At 34.8% G+C, this 20,527-nt stretch overlaps 1 protein-coding gene across 1 annotated transcript in view; it reads left to right on the top strand.

The window, feature by feature from the left end:
* Positions 1-20,527, top strand: part of FSIP2 (fibrous sheath interacting protein 2) — a 128,131-nt gene that overhangs the window by 13,411 nt on the left and 94,193 nt on the right. The window contains exons 8-12 of the mRNA XM_060106711.1: positions 7,213-7,339; positions 9,730-9,819; positions 17,217-17,329; positions 18,449-18,494; positions 19,705-19,811. Coding sequence (XP_059962694.1) covers positions 7,213-7,339; positions 9,730-9,819; positions 17,217-17,329; positions 18,449-18,494; positions 19,705-19,811 — 483 coding nt within the window. The remainder of the gene's footprint in view (positions 1-7,212; positions 7,340-9,729; positions 9,820-17,216; positions 17,330-18,448; positions 18,495-19,704; positions 19,812-20,527) is intronic.

The following is a 20,527-nucleotide window of genomic DNA, read 5'->3' as shown; positions in this document are numbered from 1 at the left end:
GGGTTAAGGATTACATTGAATCTGTATATTGCCTTGGGTAATATGGTCATTTTAACAATATTAATTCTTCCAATTCATGAGCACAGTATATCTCCCCATTTGTCCTCAGTTTATTTTATTAATGTCTTATAGTTTTCAACTGTAAGTCTCTTACCTCCTTTGTTAGAGTTATTACTAGGTATTCTTTTTGATGCAACTGTAAATGTGATTCTTAATTTCTCTTTCTGATAGCTCATTGTTAGTGTGTAAAAACAAGACAGATTTCTGTATATTAATTTTGTATCCTGCAACTGTACTGAATTCATTTACTAATTCTAATAACTTTGGGGGGCATCTCTAGGATTTTCTATATATAGTATCATGCCATCTGCAAACAGACAGTTTTACATCTTCCTTTCCAATTTGGATGCATTTTATTACTTTTCTTGTCTGATTGCCATGGCTAGGACTTCCAATACTATATTCAAGAAAAGTGGTGAGATGGGGCATCCTTGTCTTATTCCTGATCTTAGAGGAAATGCTTTCAGTTTTTCACCATTGAGTATGATGTTGACTGTAGGTTTGTCACAGAGGGTCTTTATTATGTTGAGGTATGCTTCCTCTGTACCCGCTTTGTGGAGGGGTTTTTTTTTTATCATAACTGGATGTTGAATTTTGTCAAAACTTTTTTCTGCATCTAAGGAGAAAATCATATGATTTTTCTTCAGACTGTTAATGTGGTGTATCACATAGATTGATTTGCAGATATTGAACCATTCTTATATCCCTGGGATAAGTCCCACTTGATTGTGGTGTGTGATCCTTATAATGTATTGTCAAGTTCTGACTTCTAATATTTTGCTGAGGATTTTTACATCTTAGGCTCACCAGTGATAATGGCCTGTAATTTCCCTTTTTTGTGGTGTCTTTGTCTTGTTTCAGTATCAGGGTGATGCTGGTCTCCTAGAATGACTTTAGAAGACCCTTCCTTCCTCTTTGATATTTTGGAATAGTTTGAGAAGAATAGGTGTTAACTCTTCTTTAAATATTGGTAGAATTCACCAGTGAATCACTCAGGTCCTGCTGGTTAAACTTCATTACTGGTATTTGGTTTGTTCATATTTTCCTCCCAATTCAGTCTTGGGAGAGTGTACATTTCTGGGAATGTATATTTCTTCTAGGTTGTATATTTTTTGGCATATAATTGTTCATAATAATCTCTTATCCTTTGTATTTCTGTGGTGTTGGTTGTAACTTCTTTTTCATTTCTGATTTATTTATTTGGACCCTCTCTTTCTTGATGAGTCTGGCTAAAGGTTTATCAATTCTGTTTATCTTTTCAAAGAACCAGCTCTTACTTTCATTGATCTTTTCCACCTTTTTTTTTAGTCTTTATTCCATTTATTCTGCTCTGATCATTATGACTTCTTTCCTTCTACTAACTCTGAGTTTTGTATGTTCTTCTCTTTCTAATTCTGTTAGGTGTGGGTTAGGTTCTTTATTTGAGAACTTTCTTGTCTCCTGAGGTAAGCTTGTATTGCTATAAACTTCCTTCTTAGAACTGCTTTTGCTCTGTCCCATAGATTTTGGATCATTGTGTTTCTGTTTTCTTTTGTTTCCAGGTATGTTTAGTTTGATTTCTTCAGTGACCCATTGGTTGGTTAGTAGCATGTTGTCTAGCCTCTACATATTTGTGTTTTTTGCAGGTTTTTTTCTAGTGGTGATTTCATTGTGGTCAGAAAAGATGCTTGATATGATTTCAATCTTCTTAAACTTATTTAGACTTGTTTTGTGGCCTAACATGTGATTGATCTGTGTTGGAGAATGTCCCACATGTACTTGAAAAGAATGTGTATTCTGCTGCTTTCCGATGGAATGTTATATGTATATATAAAATCCATTGGGTCTAATGTGTTATTTGTTTTGTTTTGTTTTGTTTTGCGGTACTTGGGCCTCTCACTGTTGTGGCCTCTCCCGTTGCGGAGCGCAGGCTCTGGACGAGCAGCCTCAGCAGCCATGGCTCACGGGCCCAGCCACTCCGCGACATGTGGGATCCTGCCAGACCGGGGCACGAACCCGTGTCCCCTGCCTTGGCAGGCAGACTCTCAACCACTGCTCCACCAGGGAAGCCCCTAATGTGTTATTTAAGGCTAGTGTTTCCGTATTGATTTTCTGTCTGAATGATCTATCTATTGATGTAAGTGGAGTGTTATTGTCCCCTACTATTATTTTGTTACTATCAATTTCTCCCTTTATATCTGTTAGCATTTACTTTGTGTATTTAGGTGCTCCTATGTTGGATACATAGATATTTACAATTGTTATATCTTCCTGGATCTATCCTTTTATCATTATGTAATATCCTTCCTTGTTTCTTGTCACAGTCTTTGTTTTAATGTCTATTTTGTCTGATAAAAGTACTGCTACCCCAGATTTTGTATGGAGTACTTTTTTCATCCCCTTAACTTTCGGTTTGTGTGTCTTTAGATCTGAAGTGAGTCACTTGTAAGCAGCATATATATGGGTCTTGTTTTTGTATTCATTCAGCCACTCTGTCATTTGATTGGAACATTTAGTCTATTTACATTTAAAGCAGTTACTGATATGTATGTACTTAATGCCATTTTGTTCATTGATTTGTGGTTGTTTTGTAGTTCTTTTACATTCCTTTAATCTTTTGCTCTCTTCCATTGTGACTTGATGGGTATCTTTAATATTATGCTTGGATTTGTTTCTCTTTTTTGTGTGTTTTATTATACATTTTTGGTTTGTGGTTACTGGGAGGTTCATGTGTATAAAAACCCATATATATATATATATATATATATATATATGATTATTCTAGTTGATTATCTCTTAGATTCAAATGCATTCTAGCAACCCTACATTTTTACTCTCCCCTCCACTTTTAATGTTTTGATATATTATATTTTACATCTTTCTGTTTTATGTATCCCTTAACTACTTATAGTGGATATAGATGATTTTACTACTTTTGTCTTTTAACTTTCCTACTAACTTTATAAGTGGTTGATCTACTGCCTTTATTGTATGCTTGCCTTTACCAATGAGATTTTTCCTTTTGTGTTTTTCATATTTCTAGTTGTGCTATTTTCTGCTTAGAGAAGTCCCTTTCACATTTCTTGTAAAGCCAGTTTAGTAATGCTGAACTCTTAGCTTTTGCTTATCTACAAAACTTATGAGCTGTCCTTCAAATGTGAATGATAGCCTTGCCAGGTATTCTTGGTTATAGTTTTCCCTTTCACACTTTGAATATATTGTGCCACTCTTTTCTAGTCTGCAAAATTTCTGCTGAAAAGTTAGCTCAGAGTCTTATGTGAGTCACCTTGTACATAACTAGTTGCTTTTCTCCTGCTGCTTTTACGATTCTTTCTTTAATTTTTGCCAATTTAATTATAATGTGTCTTGGTGTGGACCTCTTTGGGTTGATCTTGATTGGATTTCTTTGTGCTTCCTGGACCTGAATGTCTATTTTCTCTCCCAGGTTAGACAAGTTTTCATCTATTTCTTCAAATAAGTTCTCAGTCCCTTTCCCTCTCTCTTCTCCTTCTGGGACCCCTATAATGCAAATGATAGTGTGGTTGATGTCCAGAGATGTCTTAAACTCTCCTTATCTTGTTTAACTCCTTTTTTTCTTTTTTCTGTCCAGCTTGGGTCATTCCAACTACTCTGTCTTCCAGTTCACCAATCTGTTCCTCTCTATCAGCTAATCTGTTGATTCCTTCTAGTGTATTTTTTATTTTAGTTATTGTATTATTCAGTTCTGTTTGATTCTTCTTTATGTTTTCTAACTCTTGTTGAACTTCTCACTGGTTCATCCATCTTCTTCTGTGTTCCTTGAGCGTGTTTATGACCATTACCTTGAACTCAATTTTATCAGGTAGATTGTTTATCACCACTTTATTTAGTTCTTTTTCTGAAGTTTTGTTTTTGTTTGGAACATATTGCTCTCTCTCCTCGTTTTGCCTAATTCTTTGTGTTTATTTCTGTGTATTAGGTAGATTAGTTACATTTCCCAATCTTGAAGAAGTGTCCTTATGTAGGTACCATCCTGTGACGCCCAGCAGCACACTCCCCACTGGTCATGAGAGCTCTGTGCTCTAGGGGTGTCCTCTATGGGGGCTGCATGGGCTCTTCTCTTGCTTCTGCAGTTGCAGGGCTGACTACTTTGGTGCACTGGTAGGCAGGGCTGGCCCCTGGTCTGGTTGGCTGCCAGGTTGTGCCTCATGTGATGGCTGCCTACCCACTGGTGGACATAGCTGGGTCCTGGTGCAGCTGGTTACAAGGCCCAGGGGGTCCCATGTCTTGTGCCAGCCAACAGGTGGGCAAAGCATGTCCTGGTGAGGCTGGCTGTGGGGCCTATGGTGGCTGGGTTAAGAACTAGTCACCTGTTGGGAGATGGTGGGTCACAGTGAGGCTCGTTGTATGGCCCAGGTGGATACCAGGACTGGTGCCAGCTCCCTGGTGAGAAGATCATCCCCCAGTGCTAATAAGCTAGAGGGAGGATTCCAAAATGGCACTTGCCAGCACTGGTGTCTTCATAGTAGAACAAGCCTCCCAAAATGGCTACCACAAGCATCTCCATCCCCAGAGGGAATGCCAGCTGCCTCCTATCTCTCCAGGAGTCTCTCCAAGATGAACAAGTTGGTCTGACCCAGGCTTCTTTCAACTTACTGCCTCTGTGCTGGGACTTAGAACATGTGAGATTTACATGTGCCCTTTAAGAACAGAGTCACTATTTCCTATAGCCCTCTGGTTCTCCCATACTCAAGCCCTGCTGACCTTCAAAGCCAGATGTTCTTGAGGTTCATCTTCTTAGTGCAGGACCCCATGGCTGGGGAGCCTGATGTTGAGCTTGGACCTCTTTCTCCTTGGGAAGAACCTCTGCAATTGTGATTATCCTCTTGTGGGTCACCTACCCCAAGGTGTGGCTCTTGACTATACCTCACCTCTTCCTCTCCTAGCCATCTCATTGTGGTTACTTCTTTATATCTTTAGTTGTGGAAAATCTTTTCTGCCAGTCTTCGTGTCATTTTCACAGTTGCTCTGCAGATAGTTTTAATTTCGGTGTGCCCATGGAAGGTGGTGAGCTCAGGGTCTTCCTACTCCGCCATCTTGGCCCCAGCCTCTCATTTTGTGATTTCTTTTTTTCTCTCAGTGTTTCTTTTTAGATGGTTTCTTTTTCTGAACACGTATTAATTAATCTCTTTCCCTGTAATATCTACTCTGCCATTAATGCATCCATTGCATTACTCATCTCACACATTAAAAAAAAATTGATTTGGGCCCTTTTTATATCTTCCGTGTCTCTTGTTTACCTTGTAAATATATGGAATGTAGTTATGTTACCTGTTTTTTTTAAATTCAAGTATAGTTAATTTACAAGTCGTGTTAGCTTCAAGTGTGCAACAGTGATTCAGTTGTACATATATAGGTATATATAGATAGATGATTTTTCTGATTCTTTTCCATTATAGGTTACTACAAGATACTGCATATAGTTCCCTGTGCTATAGAGCAGGTCCTTGTTGTTTACCTATTTTATATATAGTAGTGTGTATATGTTAATCCCAGACTCCTAATTTATCTCTCCACCCACTCTCTGCTATCCCCTTTGGTAACTGTAAGTTTGTTTTCTATGTCTGTTGAGTCTATTGCTGCTTTGTAAATAAGTTCATTTGTATCATTTTTTTTTTAGATTCCACATATAAGTGATATATGATATTTGTCTTTCTCTGACTTCACTTATGTGATGATCTCTAGGTCCATCCATGTTGCTGAAAATGGCATTATGTAATTATTTTTTATGGCTGAGTAATATTCCATTGTATGTATGTATGTGTGTGTGTGTGTATATATATATATATATATATATATATATATATATATATATATATATGCCACATCTTCTTTATCCATTCCTATGTTGATGAACATTTAGGTTGCTTCCATGTCCTGACTGTTGTAAATAGTGCTGCAGTGAACATTGGGGTGCATGTATCTTTTCAAATTAGAGTTTTCTCCAGATACCTGCGCAGAAGTAGGTTTGTAGCATCACATGATAACTCTATTTTTAGTTTATCTATTTTAATGTCGTCTTTAATTCTAACAGCCGTATCATTTCTGGATCATTTTTGATTGATTACTCACTTTATGGGTCATATTTCTGTGCTTCTTTATATGCTTGGTATTCTTTGATTAGATGCCAGATATCGTGAATTTTATATTGTGTGTGCTGAATATTTTCAGCTTTTTATAAATATTCCTTAGCTTTTTTTCTTGAATGTAGATAGGTAGTTTATTTGGAAATGGTTTGGTTTTTATAGGTCTTGCTTTTTAATAGTGGTTAGATGGGGCCAGAGCCATGTTTAATCTGGGACTAGTTATTCCCCACTACTGAGGCAACATTTTAGTACTCTACCCAGTGCCCTATGACTTACAAAATTTTTCTGAGGTGGCTGGTGAGAATAGGCATCATAGGGAGGTGCCAAGTACTGTTTTCTTGAATCTTTTGGGATGATCCTGTCTTTGGTCTTGGATTGTTTCCTCACATACACATAGTGATCCATTCCATTGCTGACTACTTTAGGAAATTCTCTGAGGATTTCTGGGTGTTTTTCTCTGTGCAGCTATCTCTTTTCTGGCACATCCAGTGTCAATATTAGTCCAGAGATTTACAGACAGAATTCAAATTTCATGTATGATGTTATGTTTACCTATAATATAATATATAATATATATAATTATATATTATTATAATATATTATTATATTATATTATATATTATTATATTTTTATATTATATATATTATCTGTATAATTATATATTGTATATTATATATATAATATATTATTATTATATATAATTATATATTATATATAATATATAATATAATAGGCCTGAGTGACTCTTGGTTAAGGAATCCTCCAACTGAAGATGATTTGAAATTGCCTAAACTCACCAGGAGAGCAATGCATTGATATGCTATGTGTGTGCACAGTGAGATAAATTGCATCTAAGGGTTAAATATATTCTTCATGTTTGACCATGTGTGGAAATTTACCCCTTACTACCCTCCCAAATTTGTACTCAGAATAACCTCACAAGTCACAAGTCTTGCTCATTTCCAACATACTATCACATTTCAAATATTTATTTGTATTTCTAAACAGCAAGTTGATGTTAACCAATATACTTCTTTAATATTTTAGAAACAAACCCTTCTAGAGAAAAAAATGGCTTATCATTTACAAAAACTGCAAGAAAGTGGCATTAAAAGAGAAGATATGAGGAAAACTACAATTGATTACAGAGAACAAGATGGACCACATTATGAATGTGAGAACATTAAGGGCTGATGTAGCTATGTAGAAAGTGCTTGTCTGTGTATTTATGTAAAAGATCCTTTTACAAAACTCTGTTTGCTCACGTTTGCTACCTGCTTTGTGCCAGGGAAGGGTTCTAGGCATTTCCCTATCAATAGTTCAAGTTGAAAAGTAGACATACATGTAAAAATTAAAATAACCTTATCAAGTGGTTCAGCAGACAGGCTTGCCTATATTGCAGTTCTAACCAACTTCCCTATACTTAATATATTTTTTGCTACTGAAACCTTAAAAATTTGTAAGATAATTGCTATCACATACCAACATGGTGTTCTGCTATTTTGCCAGCCATAAAGAATAGACAGTACCAGAAAAGAACACAGGGGAAGAAGGAAAGGAGGAGGTAGAGAAAGATAGAAAGGAACAAAGAAAGGAAAAAAGAGAAGAAAGGAAAGTTAAAAGGGAAGAAAGGAAAGTTTAAAGGAAGAACATCAAGTCATTACTTTGTTATGCCCAATATCTACCAGCTTCCTTTTATTTTTAACATTTTAAGACTATAGTAGGATTTATTAAATTAAGTAATGATATTAAAATTTCATGGCCAGAATACAAAAATGTAGACTTGTTTTAATTATCTGTGACTAAATGTATCAGGGAAGAAGATAATTATCTTCCATGAGTTATCATCATAGCATCCCGTCAATCCTATCTCTGTCCCATCAATCCTGTTTCTATGTGAGAGCCTCCATTTGTCACTTAAGTATATTACTAACTAGTCTCCATTGGCTCTTATTTTTACCTACCTCAGATCCATTTTTTACACTGCTACATAATTACACGTAAAACTCTGTTCTGCTAGTTTTTTCTCCTGGCCTCAAAACAAAGATCCCTATTACCTCTTAAATAAAGCTCAGACTTCTTAGACAACGATTCATCACCATCTAGGGTCAAACCCAATCCTAACTTTATTTCACATTACCTCCTTGAAGAAGGCAGATATGATCTAGGGGTGATATGCTTAGGCTCTAGAGCTAAACTGCTGAAGTCGAAGTCCTGCTTTACCATTGTCTAGCCATGTAAATAGCTTGAACAAATTATTTAACCTCTTTGAATCATAATTTCATCATCTAAGAAGAAAATATTCCTAAATCCCATAAAGATCCCAAGAGTTCTAGCCCATAGTAAGCATTCAATTAATTTCATTGTCTAATCAAACGAGACTGCTGATCGTTCCTAAAACACAAGTGAACTTTTATACTTATGTGTCTCTCTTTATCCAAGTTTCTAGCCTGGAATGACATGCTGACTCTTTATCTCTTTAACTTCTACAATTCTTTAAGCTCCACTGTAAGTGGCACTACAAAAAGTCTTTCTTGATAACTGTAATTGGAAGATACCTGTCCTTCGAATCACTTATAGTACTTTGTATTATTCTTAATATATGTATTCCATACTTCCCACTGTCTTAATTACCTATTATATTGTAACTCCCACCTTTCTGTTTCACAGAGCACCTAGTATTGTATGTATATATGTATATCTTTGTGTGTGTTTGTATACATGCATGCTCACTGAATGGACTAATTCAGTCTATTCAGCTCATTGAGATAATGATAGCAATTTCATCCTTCAAAAAAGAAATCACTTTAGAAACTATATACATCCCTGCATCAACAACCGTTAACTTTCTCATTTAATAGGAAAAGAGTTTCAAGAAGACATTTTTAAACACTTGTTGCCTCAAATCCCTTTTTTTGAAGAAGTGGGATATAAATTAATTTATTTTATCAAGGTGACAAATGAAATTGAATTATTCCTCTGTAGTAATGTTGTCATCTTCCACCAAGTAGACAGCTTCCAGAGGGACAGAGAGAATAAGAGAGGACAGGAATATTGGGTGAACCTGCTCCAATGAGAAGACAGATCACTCTCACATTTGACAGCCTTAATGAAAACACATTGAGCGCACATGCTGTGAGGATCCTTTGCCATCCTAAATGGTTAGAAACAGGAACTATAATTTCCTTTATCACAAAGGAAGAATATGTATATGGTTGATTATGCTAGGCTGTGAGGTACATTCAAGAGTTGCTGGGTCTCCAGCCAGTAGCTATATTGGTATCCACCTCTACAAAGACGAAATGGCGTGTTACAGTTGAGCCAGGTATAGCTTTTCTCTCTGTCAGAGGAAAATTCTGTCCTTCTATCTTTTAACTTGAAGGGATAATATTTGAAGAGTAATCGTTTTTTCGCATTCCTCCATCTTCTCCAATACCTCCCCACAATCCTAAATAGAAATTAGCATATAGGCTCACTTCCTATTGGGCATGAAAAGAGAGCCTGTCTTGGGTAATTCTGTCATCATCATTATTAAAAATAAATGTTTTGTTGCATTTCTTTAAGCTTATTCTCCAAAGAAGAAAAAGAAGAGTAAGGATGACATAAAGATAGTTTATCCTGTTGGTGACCAGGAAGCAAATAAAGGAGCATATGGTAATTTAATATTGTGATAAGAAATATCTTCTTTATTTCTTTCTTTATATCATTCTGTGTTACTTCATGTTGTCCATTAGCGCTCATTGGATTAGACCAGGAACCCAAACAACAGCATAAATATCCTCCAAATAATATATTATCAAAAGTATAAGACTGTTAGAAATTGAGCAATATGAATTCTTCTCCCATATTAAATTTCCAGGGAAAAATTAAAGTATAAAAATTAAATCCCTTTGTCTTTATCTGTTAAATTCTAAAGAAAAAGTTTAAAATCTTTTCTTCCCTGAATGTGTAATTTGATTAGTCCCATAAAGTCTCTGGGATAAGACAGGGTTGCCTTAGCTGAGGCTGTCTTCCACTCAGGACTACTGAGGTTTACTTAATTCAGCTCTAAGCTTTAAAGACCAAAGATTTTTGAAGTCCAAAGATTTTTTGGTCCCATTTTTAAAGTCCAAAGATTTTTTTTTATAAAATATCAAAGTTACTTACAACACAATTATGACAACACCAGCCACATATCTACTAAATGTAGACAATAAAGCTAAATTCTCAGTCTCTAAAGCAGTTGTCTCATGCAGAATGATCTTCTAAAAGTCTAGTGTTGAATGCAGGCCAGACTGGTCTTACTGATGTCAAAAAAATCTCAGTGTTATTGGAGGAGAGGATGATAGATGGAAAATATGATTTTCAGCCTCACTAAGGTACCAGTCTATCTGTGACAGTTGTCCAGGTATCAAAACTATAAATTTAATTAAGCATAGTTGGGAGACAAAGATGAATTCTAAAACTATATTAATACATATCTGGGGGGAGAGGATCTATTTCTACTCTCTAAGAGATTAGCAAGTGAATCATTCTTGTTTTGTGTGAATTTTAGAAATGTACAGTAGTGATACCACAATTCATTATATATTAAAAGTGCCCCTCTTTCCCATTCATCATAATCAAACCTCCTTAGTTTCCATCTCATCACTGAACTGAGTATGAACTCCATACAGTGTCACAACCTTTACATTCTTATGGGCAGTTTGCCCCCACGTTTCATAATTGGCAACTATCCAAACAGAGTTCAGAGGCCAGAATTCTCTATAGTTCCTGCTTCTGATCTTGTCTCTGTATTTTTTCATTCTCATAAAAAGATCCTGAGGTAATTTATTTTGGTATTTAAATTACCCTAAAGCAAAATGGAATTTTTTATATAATTGCATGAATTTTAACACACGTATGAATTTGTATGACCTCTACCACAATCACGTGAAAACATTTACAACATTCCAAAAATGTCCTTTTGCAGTCACACCATCTTCCCTCCCACTAATAAGCCCAGGAAACCACTGATATGTTCTCCATCACTATAGTTCTTTTTCCTTTGGAAAATGCCTTGTAAATGGAATCATATGGTATTTGACCTTTTGATAATTGCTCCTTTCAGCATGCCTTTGAAATTCTTTCAAATCATTTCATTTGTCAATAGTTGACTCCTTTTTATTGCTGAGTAGTAGTCCATTGTGTGTATGTACCAGGCTTATTTATGCATACATCAGTTGAAGGAAATTTGGTTGTTTCCAGATTTTGGTGATTATGAATAGAAAGATCAGAAGTATACATTAAGCTTTTTGTGTGAACAAGGAATTGTTGTATATGTTTAAGTTTATAGAGAATTGCCCAACTGTTTTCCAGAGTGGCTATAGCATTTTGCATTCCCTGTTTGCTATGCATCCTTGTAACTGTTGGGATTATCAGTAGTTTTTATTTTAGTCATTCTAATAGATATAATGGTATCTCATTGTGGTTTTCATTTGTATTTGCCTGATGGCTAATGATGATGAATATCTTTTCATATGCTGTTTGCCTTTTGTAAATCCTGCCTGTTGAAGCTTTATGCTCTGTTCAGTTTTGGGAGTTATTTGTATATTCTGAGTATAAGTATTTTTCAGGTGTGTGACTTGCAAATATTTTCTCTCAGTCTGTAACTTGCCTTTTAATTTTCTGTTTGTTTCTGATTGATCAGTGTGTCTCCCCCTTTGCCCATATTGCACTGTGTTTGATTACTGTAGCTTGTTATTAAAATGTAGTATAATTCCAGCAACTTTATTTTTCTTCAAAAATTTTATGGAAATTTTAATTCATTTACCTGAGTATAAATTTTATACTTAGCTTTACTGCAAAAATTATGCCAGGATTTTTGAATAAAGTATATTAAATCAATCTATAGATCGATTTAAGGGGGAAAGAAATCTTTACAGGGTCCTTCTAATCAAGGACGTTTAGGTCGTCCTTGATTTCTTTCATAAGTGTTTTGTAGTTTTCAGTATAGAAATCTTGTATATGTTGTGTTATATGTATACATAAGTGCTTCATTTTTGGTACTGTTGTACATGGTATTTTTTAAGTTTGATTTCCAATTGTCCATGGCTATTGTTTATACTATGCCTCTTTTTACAGATTTTTTAGTGGTTGTTCTAAGTAACAGTGTACTTACTTAGCTTATCACAGTCAACCCTAACTAGATATTCTACCTCTTTATGCAGAATGTGGAAACCTTACCACTATGTATATCACCTTACTCCTCTCCCCTTTGTTATAATTATCTTATGTATTACATGTACATATACCAAACAGCCACTCAGAGTAATCATCATTTAAGTGACTAAACAGGTGAAGAACGTCCTATCATATTTACTCAAATAATTAACATTTTGGTCGCCTGTTAATTCCTGATGTTTCTGGTCCCACGTTTCTTTCTGGTATCATTTTCCTTCAGTCTGTAGAACTTCCCTTAGCATCTCTTTTAGAACAAATTATCTGGCACTGAATTATCTTAGTTTTCCTTCACCTGAGAGTATTTTTATTTTATCTTCATTCCTGAATTATCCTATTTACCCTTGATATCGAATTATAAGTTGTCAGCCTTTTTTTTTTTCCCAAAATACACTTTAAAACATGGTTCTGATGGACATAGATAACATTATTAAGGTATTTTAATATAATTGATATGATATTGTATACAGTGTTTTGTGACTTTCTTTTTATACTCAGCATTATATTTCAAAAGTTTTACCTATGTATTGTCTGAAATTTTACTTCCTTTCAGTACTAATCCTATCCCAGTGTGTGAATATCCCATTGTGTAAATATACCACAATTTAATATGTTTTTCTTTTGATGGAAATATCTGTTATTTGAACAATATTTCACCAAACATTCTATACATATATATCTCCTGGTATTCATGGACAGGTGATTCTCTAGGGGTTATGTGCCTTGATATGAGATTTCTGGGTCATGTTCTCTCTTCTGAGAAATTATTTTTTTAAATCTCTTGTCCATTTTCCTATTGAGTTATTTTTCTTTCTTTTACAGATTTGAAAGATTTTTTTGGTCACACACTCTATTATATACATACATATGGTATAGCAATATCTTCTTCCAATTTGTAATTTCTTTCTATTCTTTTTTTATCTTTTGATGTACAGAAGTTCTTAGTTCAGTATAATGAAATTTTACATTTTTCCGTATAGTTTGTATATTTTGTTACTTTTTATTTGAGGTTCATTTCTATGAGTTCTCTTTGATATGGCAAAGACATTAATATTTTGTCTTATTTGTGGCACATATTTCCATAATTTTGTTAATGACTTTTTTTAGCCTTATTAAACATTTCAAACATAAGCAAAAGCCAACAGAATCCTTATATGCCTATCTTTCAACTTCAGCAACTCATGGACAGTTTTGTTTTGTCTATGCCCTCAACTTCTCCCTGCTGCCATATTGTTTTAAAGCACATCCCACACATATTATTTAATCCATCAACATATCAATATGTACCTAAAAGATAAGGATTATTTTTAATGTGTAAGCACAATACCATGATCACATTGCACAAATAATAATTCCTTAATGTAATCAAATATGTAATCACAATTCAGCTTTCCAGTAATCTCATAAACGTCACAAAAGTATTTTGACGTTACTTTGAATCTACATTGACACATACTGCGATAGTTTGTATATCTTTTGAGTCTTTTAATCTATAGGTTCTCCTTCCATATATTCCTCTCCTTCCCTCCCTCCCTCCCTCCTCCTCTTTAAAATTAGTTTATTTGTTGAAGAAATTGAGTTGCTTGTCTTGGTGACTCCTCAGTGACTGAATTTTTGCTGATTGCATCTATATGGTATATGTTATTTCTTCTGTATTTCCTGTAAAGTATTAGTTAAATCTATGCACTTTCAGGTTCAGTTTCTTTAGCAAGACTGATGCATACATGATGGTGTATCTTTCCATCAGGAGGCACATAATATTGCATTGTCTTTCTCTTTGTGATATTAGCAGCCATTTATGTTCAAGGCCTTGATCCACAAATTAATTATGGGTTACAAAATTGGGATAGTTTTCCTTCTTCGTAAACTAGCTAGAAAATTTCTAATAAAAAGAAACTTTCCCCCAACTACTGTTTGGTTACATTGTGATACAGGATACTTGAGAAAAGCAGACTGATGCTTAATATGTTACCATCATTTATTAGTTTTCAAAATAATGAATTGTTTCAGTAGCATCTTCTAACAGTGAGCAATTAGTTTTGTTTCATTATGAATTCACAGATTTATATAAATCTTATGTGCTTAAAAATTGCTATTACTGTGCTTACTAATGTTGAAATTGTGACAGCTCTGGCCAGTGAGAGCCCCTTCAAGATAACTCTCGAGTCCTTTTTGACACAACCCTAGTGATTTTTCTTAGCTTCCTTGCTATCTGAGAAGACTGGACTATCCAAGCTTATCTTGTACACATTCAGTTGTTTCAACACCAATGAGTTTCATTGGTATCTTTGAGAAGATGAAGTAATCATATATAGTTGGACCTATTTCTGGACATGCTCTTTTCTTTTATTGGTCTATTTGTCCTTATGTGAGTATATTCAATCGCATTCTCTTAATTACTGTAGCTTTATAATAAGTCTTGAAATTTGGCAGTTTGAGTTCTCCAACATTTGTTGTTCTTCTAAGTTGACTTGGTTGTTCTAGGGCCTTTGCATTTCCATAGAAATTTTATTTTTTTTATTGAAGTATAGTAGATTTACAATATTCCAGTAATTTCAGGTGTACAGCATAATGATTCAGGGTTTTTTTGGCAGATTATATTCCATTATAGGTTATTACAAGATATTGAGTATAATTCCCTGTGCTATACAGTAAGTCCTTGTTGCTTATCTATTTTATGAATATAGTTTGTATCCATTAATCCCATACTAATTTGTGCCTTCCTTATTCCTTCTCCCCTTTGGTAATCATCAAGTTTGTTTTCTAAGTCTGTGAGTCCGTTTCTGTTTTGTATAGATTCATTTGTATTATTTTTTAGATTCCACATATAAGTGATATCATGTAGTATTTGTCTTTCTGTGTCTGACTTAACGCACTAAGCATAATATTCTCTAGGTCCATCCATGTTACTGCAAACAGCAATATTTCATTATTTTTTATGGTTGCATAATATTCTGTGTGTGTGTGTGTATACACATACATGATACACCACATCTTCTTAAGCCAATCATTTGTTGATGGGCACTTGGGTTATGTCCATGTCTTGACTATTGTAAATAGCAGTGCTGTGAACATTGGCAGGTATGTATCTCTTCAGCTCTCCAATTTCTACAACATAGTCAGCTGGGATTTTATTTGGGTTCACCTTTCATTTCTTCTTCTTGCTGGCCGGGACCTCCAGAACAGTGCTGAACAAAATGGTGATTGTGTACATCCTGATCTTGTTCTAAAATATAAGGCTAAGTGATCAATATAAATTAGAATATAGTTCTGGAGATTTGAAGATAGCTTTTGTCAAAGGAAGGACATACCCTCATACTCCTCATTCACTAAGAAGTTTCATCCTGAATGGGTGTTGAATTTTATCAAGTTTTTCCTTTCATCTTTGAGATAATCGTCTACATTTCCTCCTCTTTTCTCTTACTGTGTTACGTTACTTTGGCTTATTTTTGAATGATAAACTAACCCTGCATTCTTGGAATAAGCCTCGCTTATTCATTATGTATTATCTTTTATGGTATATTGTTAGATTCAATTTATTTATAGATTTTGCATCTTTATTCATAAGAGGATATTGACTGACTTTTTCTTTTCTTGTAATACCTTGTAATGATTTATATATATGAGTGATTCTGGTCTCAAAGTATGAGTTGGGAGAGGAGTGTACTCCTCTTCAATTTTCTGGATGAATTTGTGTAGAATTAGTGTAAATTCTTCCTTTGGTATTTTGTGTAATTCAGAAGTAAAGTCTTTTGAGCCTGGAGTTTTCTTTGTAGAAATGTTTTTAACTATATATTCCATTTCTTTAATAGATATGAGTTGCTTCATATTTTCTGTTTATTCATGAGTGAGATTTGACTGTTTTTGAGGAAAATCTGTCCCTTTCATATAAGTTTAATTTATTGCTATACATTTTCATAATCTGTTATTTTTAGTATTATCTATAGACAGTTGTGCTGTTATCTCTAATTTCCCTGATGATGGAAATTTGTGTCTTCTCTTTTTCCTGATCAATCTGGCTTTATCAGTTTTATTGAACTTCTCAAGGAGTCAAATATTAGTTTTTCTCTCTTGTTTTTCTATTTCTTTTTCACTTTGATCTTTACTTATTTCCTTTCTTCTGCTTACTAAGTGTTGAAAAGGATGTGGGAGAATTAAAACTCTGACGCACTGCTGAATGGTATGAAATGGTACAGCCACTTGGGAAAACAGTTTGGCATTTCGTAAAAGTTAGACATATACATACCATATGACCCAGCCATTCTACTACTAGGTATTTACCCAATAGAAATGAAAAAGTATGCCCACACAAAAACTTGTGCAGGTAAGTTCATAAATATTTGTAAGTTGCCAAAACTGGAAACAACCCAAACAACAGGTGAATAGATAAAGAATGGTAGCATATCCATACAATGGAATACTTCTCAGAAATTTTAAAAAAAAGGAATGAATTATTAAAACATACAATACTGAGTGAAAGACGACAGGCAAAAAATACTATATATCACGTATTATATGATCCCATTCATATAAAATTCTAGAAAATTCAGATTAATCTTGTGTAAGAGGTACAGAGCAGTGTTGTCTGAGGATGGGAAGAAAGAGATAAATGGATTACAAAGGTGGATGAGAAAACTTTCAGGGGTATTAGAAATTTTATTTTGGTTGAAGTGATGGCTTCACAGTTATAGATGTATTTTTAAATTGAGGAAACCATTCAAGTTAAATAATTAAGTTATAATTAAGTTATAATTAAACCACTATAATCAAACCAAACAATTATAATTAAACCATCAAATTATACTTCAGTGAGTTCTTTTAAAAAATACACTGTTTCTTTCATTTACTTTTAGGACCCTCTGTAAACACCATTCATCAGTCTCTAAGTAGTTCAAAGAATATTGCCAAAAAATCAGTACCTTCTGTTGGTCAGCCAGATGTACAAGATAATGATATTGAACAAAAGGTATGAAATTATGTCTCAAGCTTCTGTATGGTGATTATTAATTTATCTAGTTAACTTTTACTTCTGTGAACCGTCTCCCTCTCTAGCATGTTACGGATTGGTTAGGGATATTAGGATCTATTCATGAGAACTGATCCCTTTCCCTACATGTGTTGAGTTACCTTTGTGCTCAACTCACTCTCATTAGCAGAAACTAATCCAAACAAACATTTAGCAATTGCAATATCTAATATTTATTGAGCATCTACTGTTGGCCAAAGCCCTGTGACTTTTTCCTGAAGGAAGGGAAAATGAATAAATTGGTCACATGGGATACAAAGAAGAATAAGACATAATCTTTCCCCTTGAGGACTCATTGTCTAATGGGGCAGACAGATACAAAAATGTCATTACAGTAAATTGAGAGTCTGGGATGATAAATTTTATTTTCATTCTAAGCAGTGTGTTTTTAAAGCATTAGATTGGATTAGAATAGGTTGGATTGTATTTCCCTGAAACAAACTGAATGACTAAACGTTTTAGAACCAACCACTAAATAGATTACCATGTCTTTAAATGAAATATCGAGTACTAGAAAAGGGTAAAGTTTGTACGTGGCTGCATATTAAACTCAATTTTTTTTAAATTTATTTATTTATATTTGGCTGTGTTGGGTCTTGTTTCTGTGTGAGGGCTTTCTCCAGTTGCAGCGAGCAGAGGCCACTCTTCATCGCGGTGCGCGGGCCTCTCACTATCACGGCCCCTCCCATTGCGGAGCACAGGCTCCAGACGCGCGGGCTCAGTAGCCGTGGCTCACGGACTCAGTTGCTCCGCGGCATGTGGGATCCTCCCAGACCAGGGCCCGAACCCGTGTCCCCTGCATTGGCAGGCAGATTCTCAACCACTGCGCCACCAGGGAAGCCCTAAACTCAATTTTGAACTAGTGAAATTTGAGATCCCTGTGGAAGGTGTCCTAGGATGTTGGTAATAAGTATTGTCCCTGAGACAATTTTCATGAGAGAGTTAGAAGATAAAAGGGAAGAAAATCTGTATTAATTTGGTTGATTGGTAGAAGGCAAAATCTCTTTCAGAAGTGAAGTTACTAATGAATGTTTTTATCTTTAATGTTGTACCATATAGAAGGATGGAGAGACAAATGAAAAATCAAGTATTTTTGATAATAGAGGTAAGAAAATAAAAAACATTCATAATTGTTCTGTTGTTTGTTAAGTACCTAATTATGGTTTCACCATATGGTTTCTCAAGTTACTTGTTATACCATGGATTATAAAAACCATGGTTATTTTGGAAAATAAAGCATGGTATAAAATTGTTTATGAATTTTGATGTTATAATTAGCCTATATGTTTGAAAGATTGCTTGATAAGTATGACTTTTGAAATTTGCGAAGTGTGGAAAAGTTAGAGTCTCTGCTGTAGCTGTTTATAGTGATAGGTAGAGTAAGGTACTGACATACTATGGTTCAGTAGGTTATAATACAGAGAAATATCCCCAGGAAGGTCCTCATACTGCACTGCCATCTATTCCCCACAGACAATACATCCTATTTCCCATCTCCCCTTGAGTGGAATATACAATAACTAAGTTTTTCTGCACCTTGTTATATTTTTGGAAGTCACTAAAAACACTCCCATGCAAAACCTATATACACACATAGAAAATACTAGACACCTCCATCCAGTGGCCATTGACCACCTCAAATTCAATACAAAAATCAAATTTTTCAACTTCTTGATCCTTCTGTTTTTACCCAGGCACAAAACTTGACTTATCTTTGACTCTTCCTCTTTCTTGAATTTTGTATGCCAAAGTTGCCACTCTCTGTCTAATCTACCTCCTTCATTCCTCTTTCCCTCTCTTTTGCGTTCCCACAACTGCTGCCTTTCTTTCCTCCATCCTTGACTGTTTCAGTAACCTTCCTCCAACCTCTTCTTCCTCTTTTTAATCCACCCTACATTTTGGTGTAAAGCAATCTTCCTAAAACACAGTTTTGGTTATTCCCCTATTCAAGTTGTGAATGGTTTTCCGTCTCAGACTGAATGAAATGCAGACAGTTAAATCTGCCAGTGGTTTGTGGTTAGTGATAGGGATTAAGCTGGCATAATATTAAATAAATTAGGATCAGAGGTTAAGAATCTCAGACTTGCTCCTGAGGGCAGTGGTGAACCACTGGAAATTTGTAGGCACTAAACATCAAAAAAGGTCATGTTATTCTTAGAGATACTTCCTTAACTCAGGTAAATCCCTGATTGGTGTATTCCAGTGATTGTGGCAGCTCAGCAGGGAGAACATTGGATCAGTTCTATTCATTAACTTTCACCCTTGTTCCAGCAATATTATCTTTTCATATGTAAAAGTATCTCATCTTTCTCCAGGAGAGATACATGTCTCAGCTCAAGATTCAATGATTTCAGCTCAGAATTCAGCTACAAGAAGTTTTCCCAGATCTTCACAGTCTTATGTGCGTCCTTCAAAGGATGAGGTATATATTTCTTTTGACCCAAATGCAAACAATAAATCAAGTACAATCATATGATCATCATTCGTATAAAAATTCACTCATGAAATGACAATACAGAACAACTTCAGTCCCTGAAATTAATCATACCATAATAAAATTTTAATAGCTCTAGGATAGTCTTCCCAAATATAAGCTACAGCATGTTGTTTACAGTACATACGTGCAACCTTCAGAGGAAGTATCAAATTAGGCTTCTCTGATTGGGCTTTGACTAGTACTGATGGATTGTTCAGAGACAGACATACCGTCTCTCCCCATTTCCTTTTGACCAGTGAACAGTTATTTGCTGTTGAAAAGTTACCAGCAAAAATTCAGGGTGCGGCTTCTGCATATAACATAGATATATAGACATTTTTCTCTGTGCATTGCCAGCTTGCTATTGTAGGAGTCAAAACCACATCTTCCATTCCATTAGTAACACAGTGTTAACTGTATCAACGGTGCTAAAAAGTTAACATGGTTTGAAAGAGATTTCAGTAAACTGGAAATTTATTAAATTCTTTCCAAATGAATTCTATTTGATTAGGGTAGTAAGTGGCATCTTCTGTGTCCTCTAATGCATAATGATTGACAGGCTACATTATACATAGCTCATAAATGTAGTATGTTTACTATAATACGCTTTTCTGTAGCACAGTTTTATTATAAACAAGTATTTTACATTTCAGTGTTCTACT

The sequence above is a fragment of the Mesoplodon densirostris genome, chromosome 8 (genome assembly GCF_025265405.1).
Source record: "Mesoplodon densirostris isolate mMesDen1 chromosome 8, mMesDen1 primary haplotype, whole genome shotgun sequence".
Classification (NCBI taxonomy): Eukaryota; Metazoa; Chordata; class Mammalia; order Artiodactyla; family Ziphiidae; genus Mesoplodon; species Mesoplodon densirostris.
Note: the sequence above shows the minus strand (reverse complement) of the source record. Positions and strands in the feature narration are given on the sequence as shown.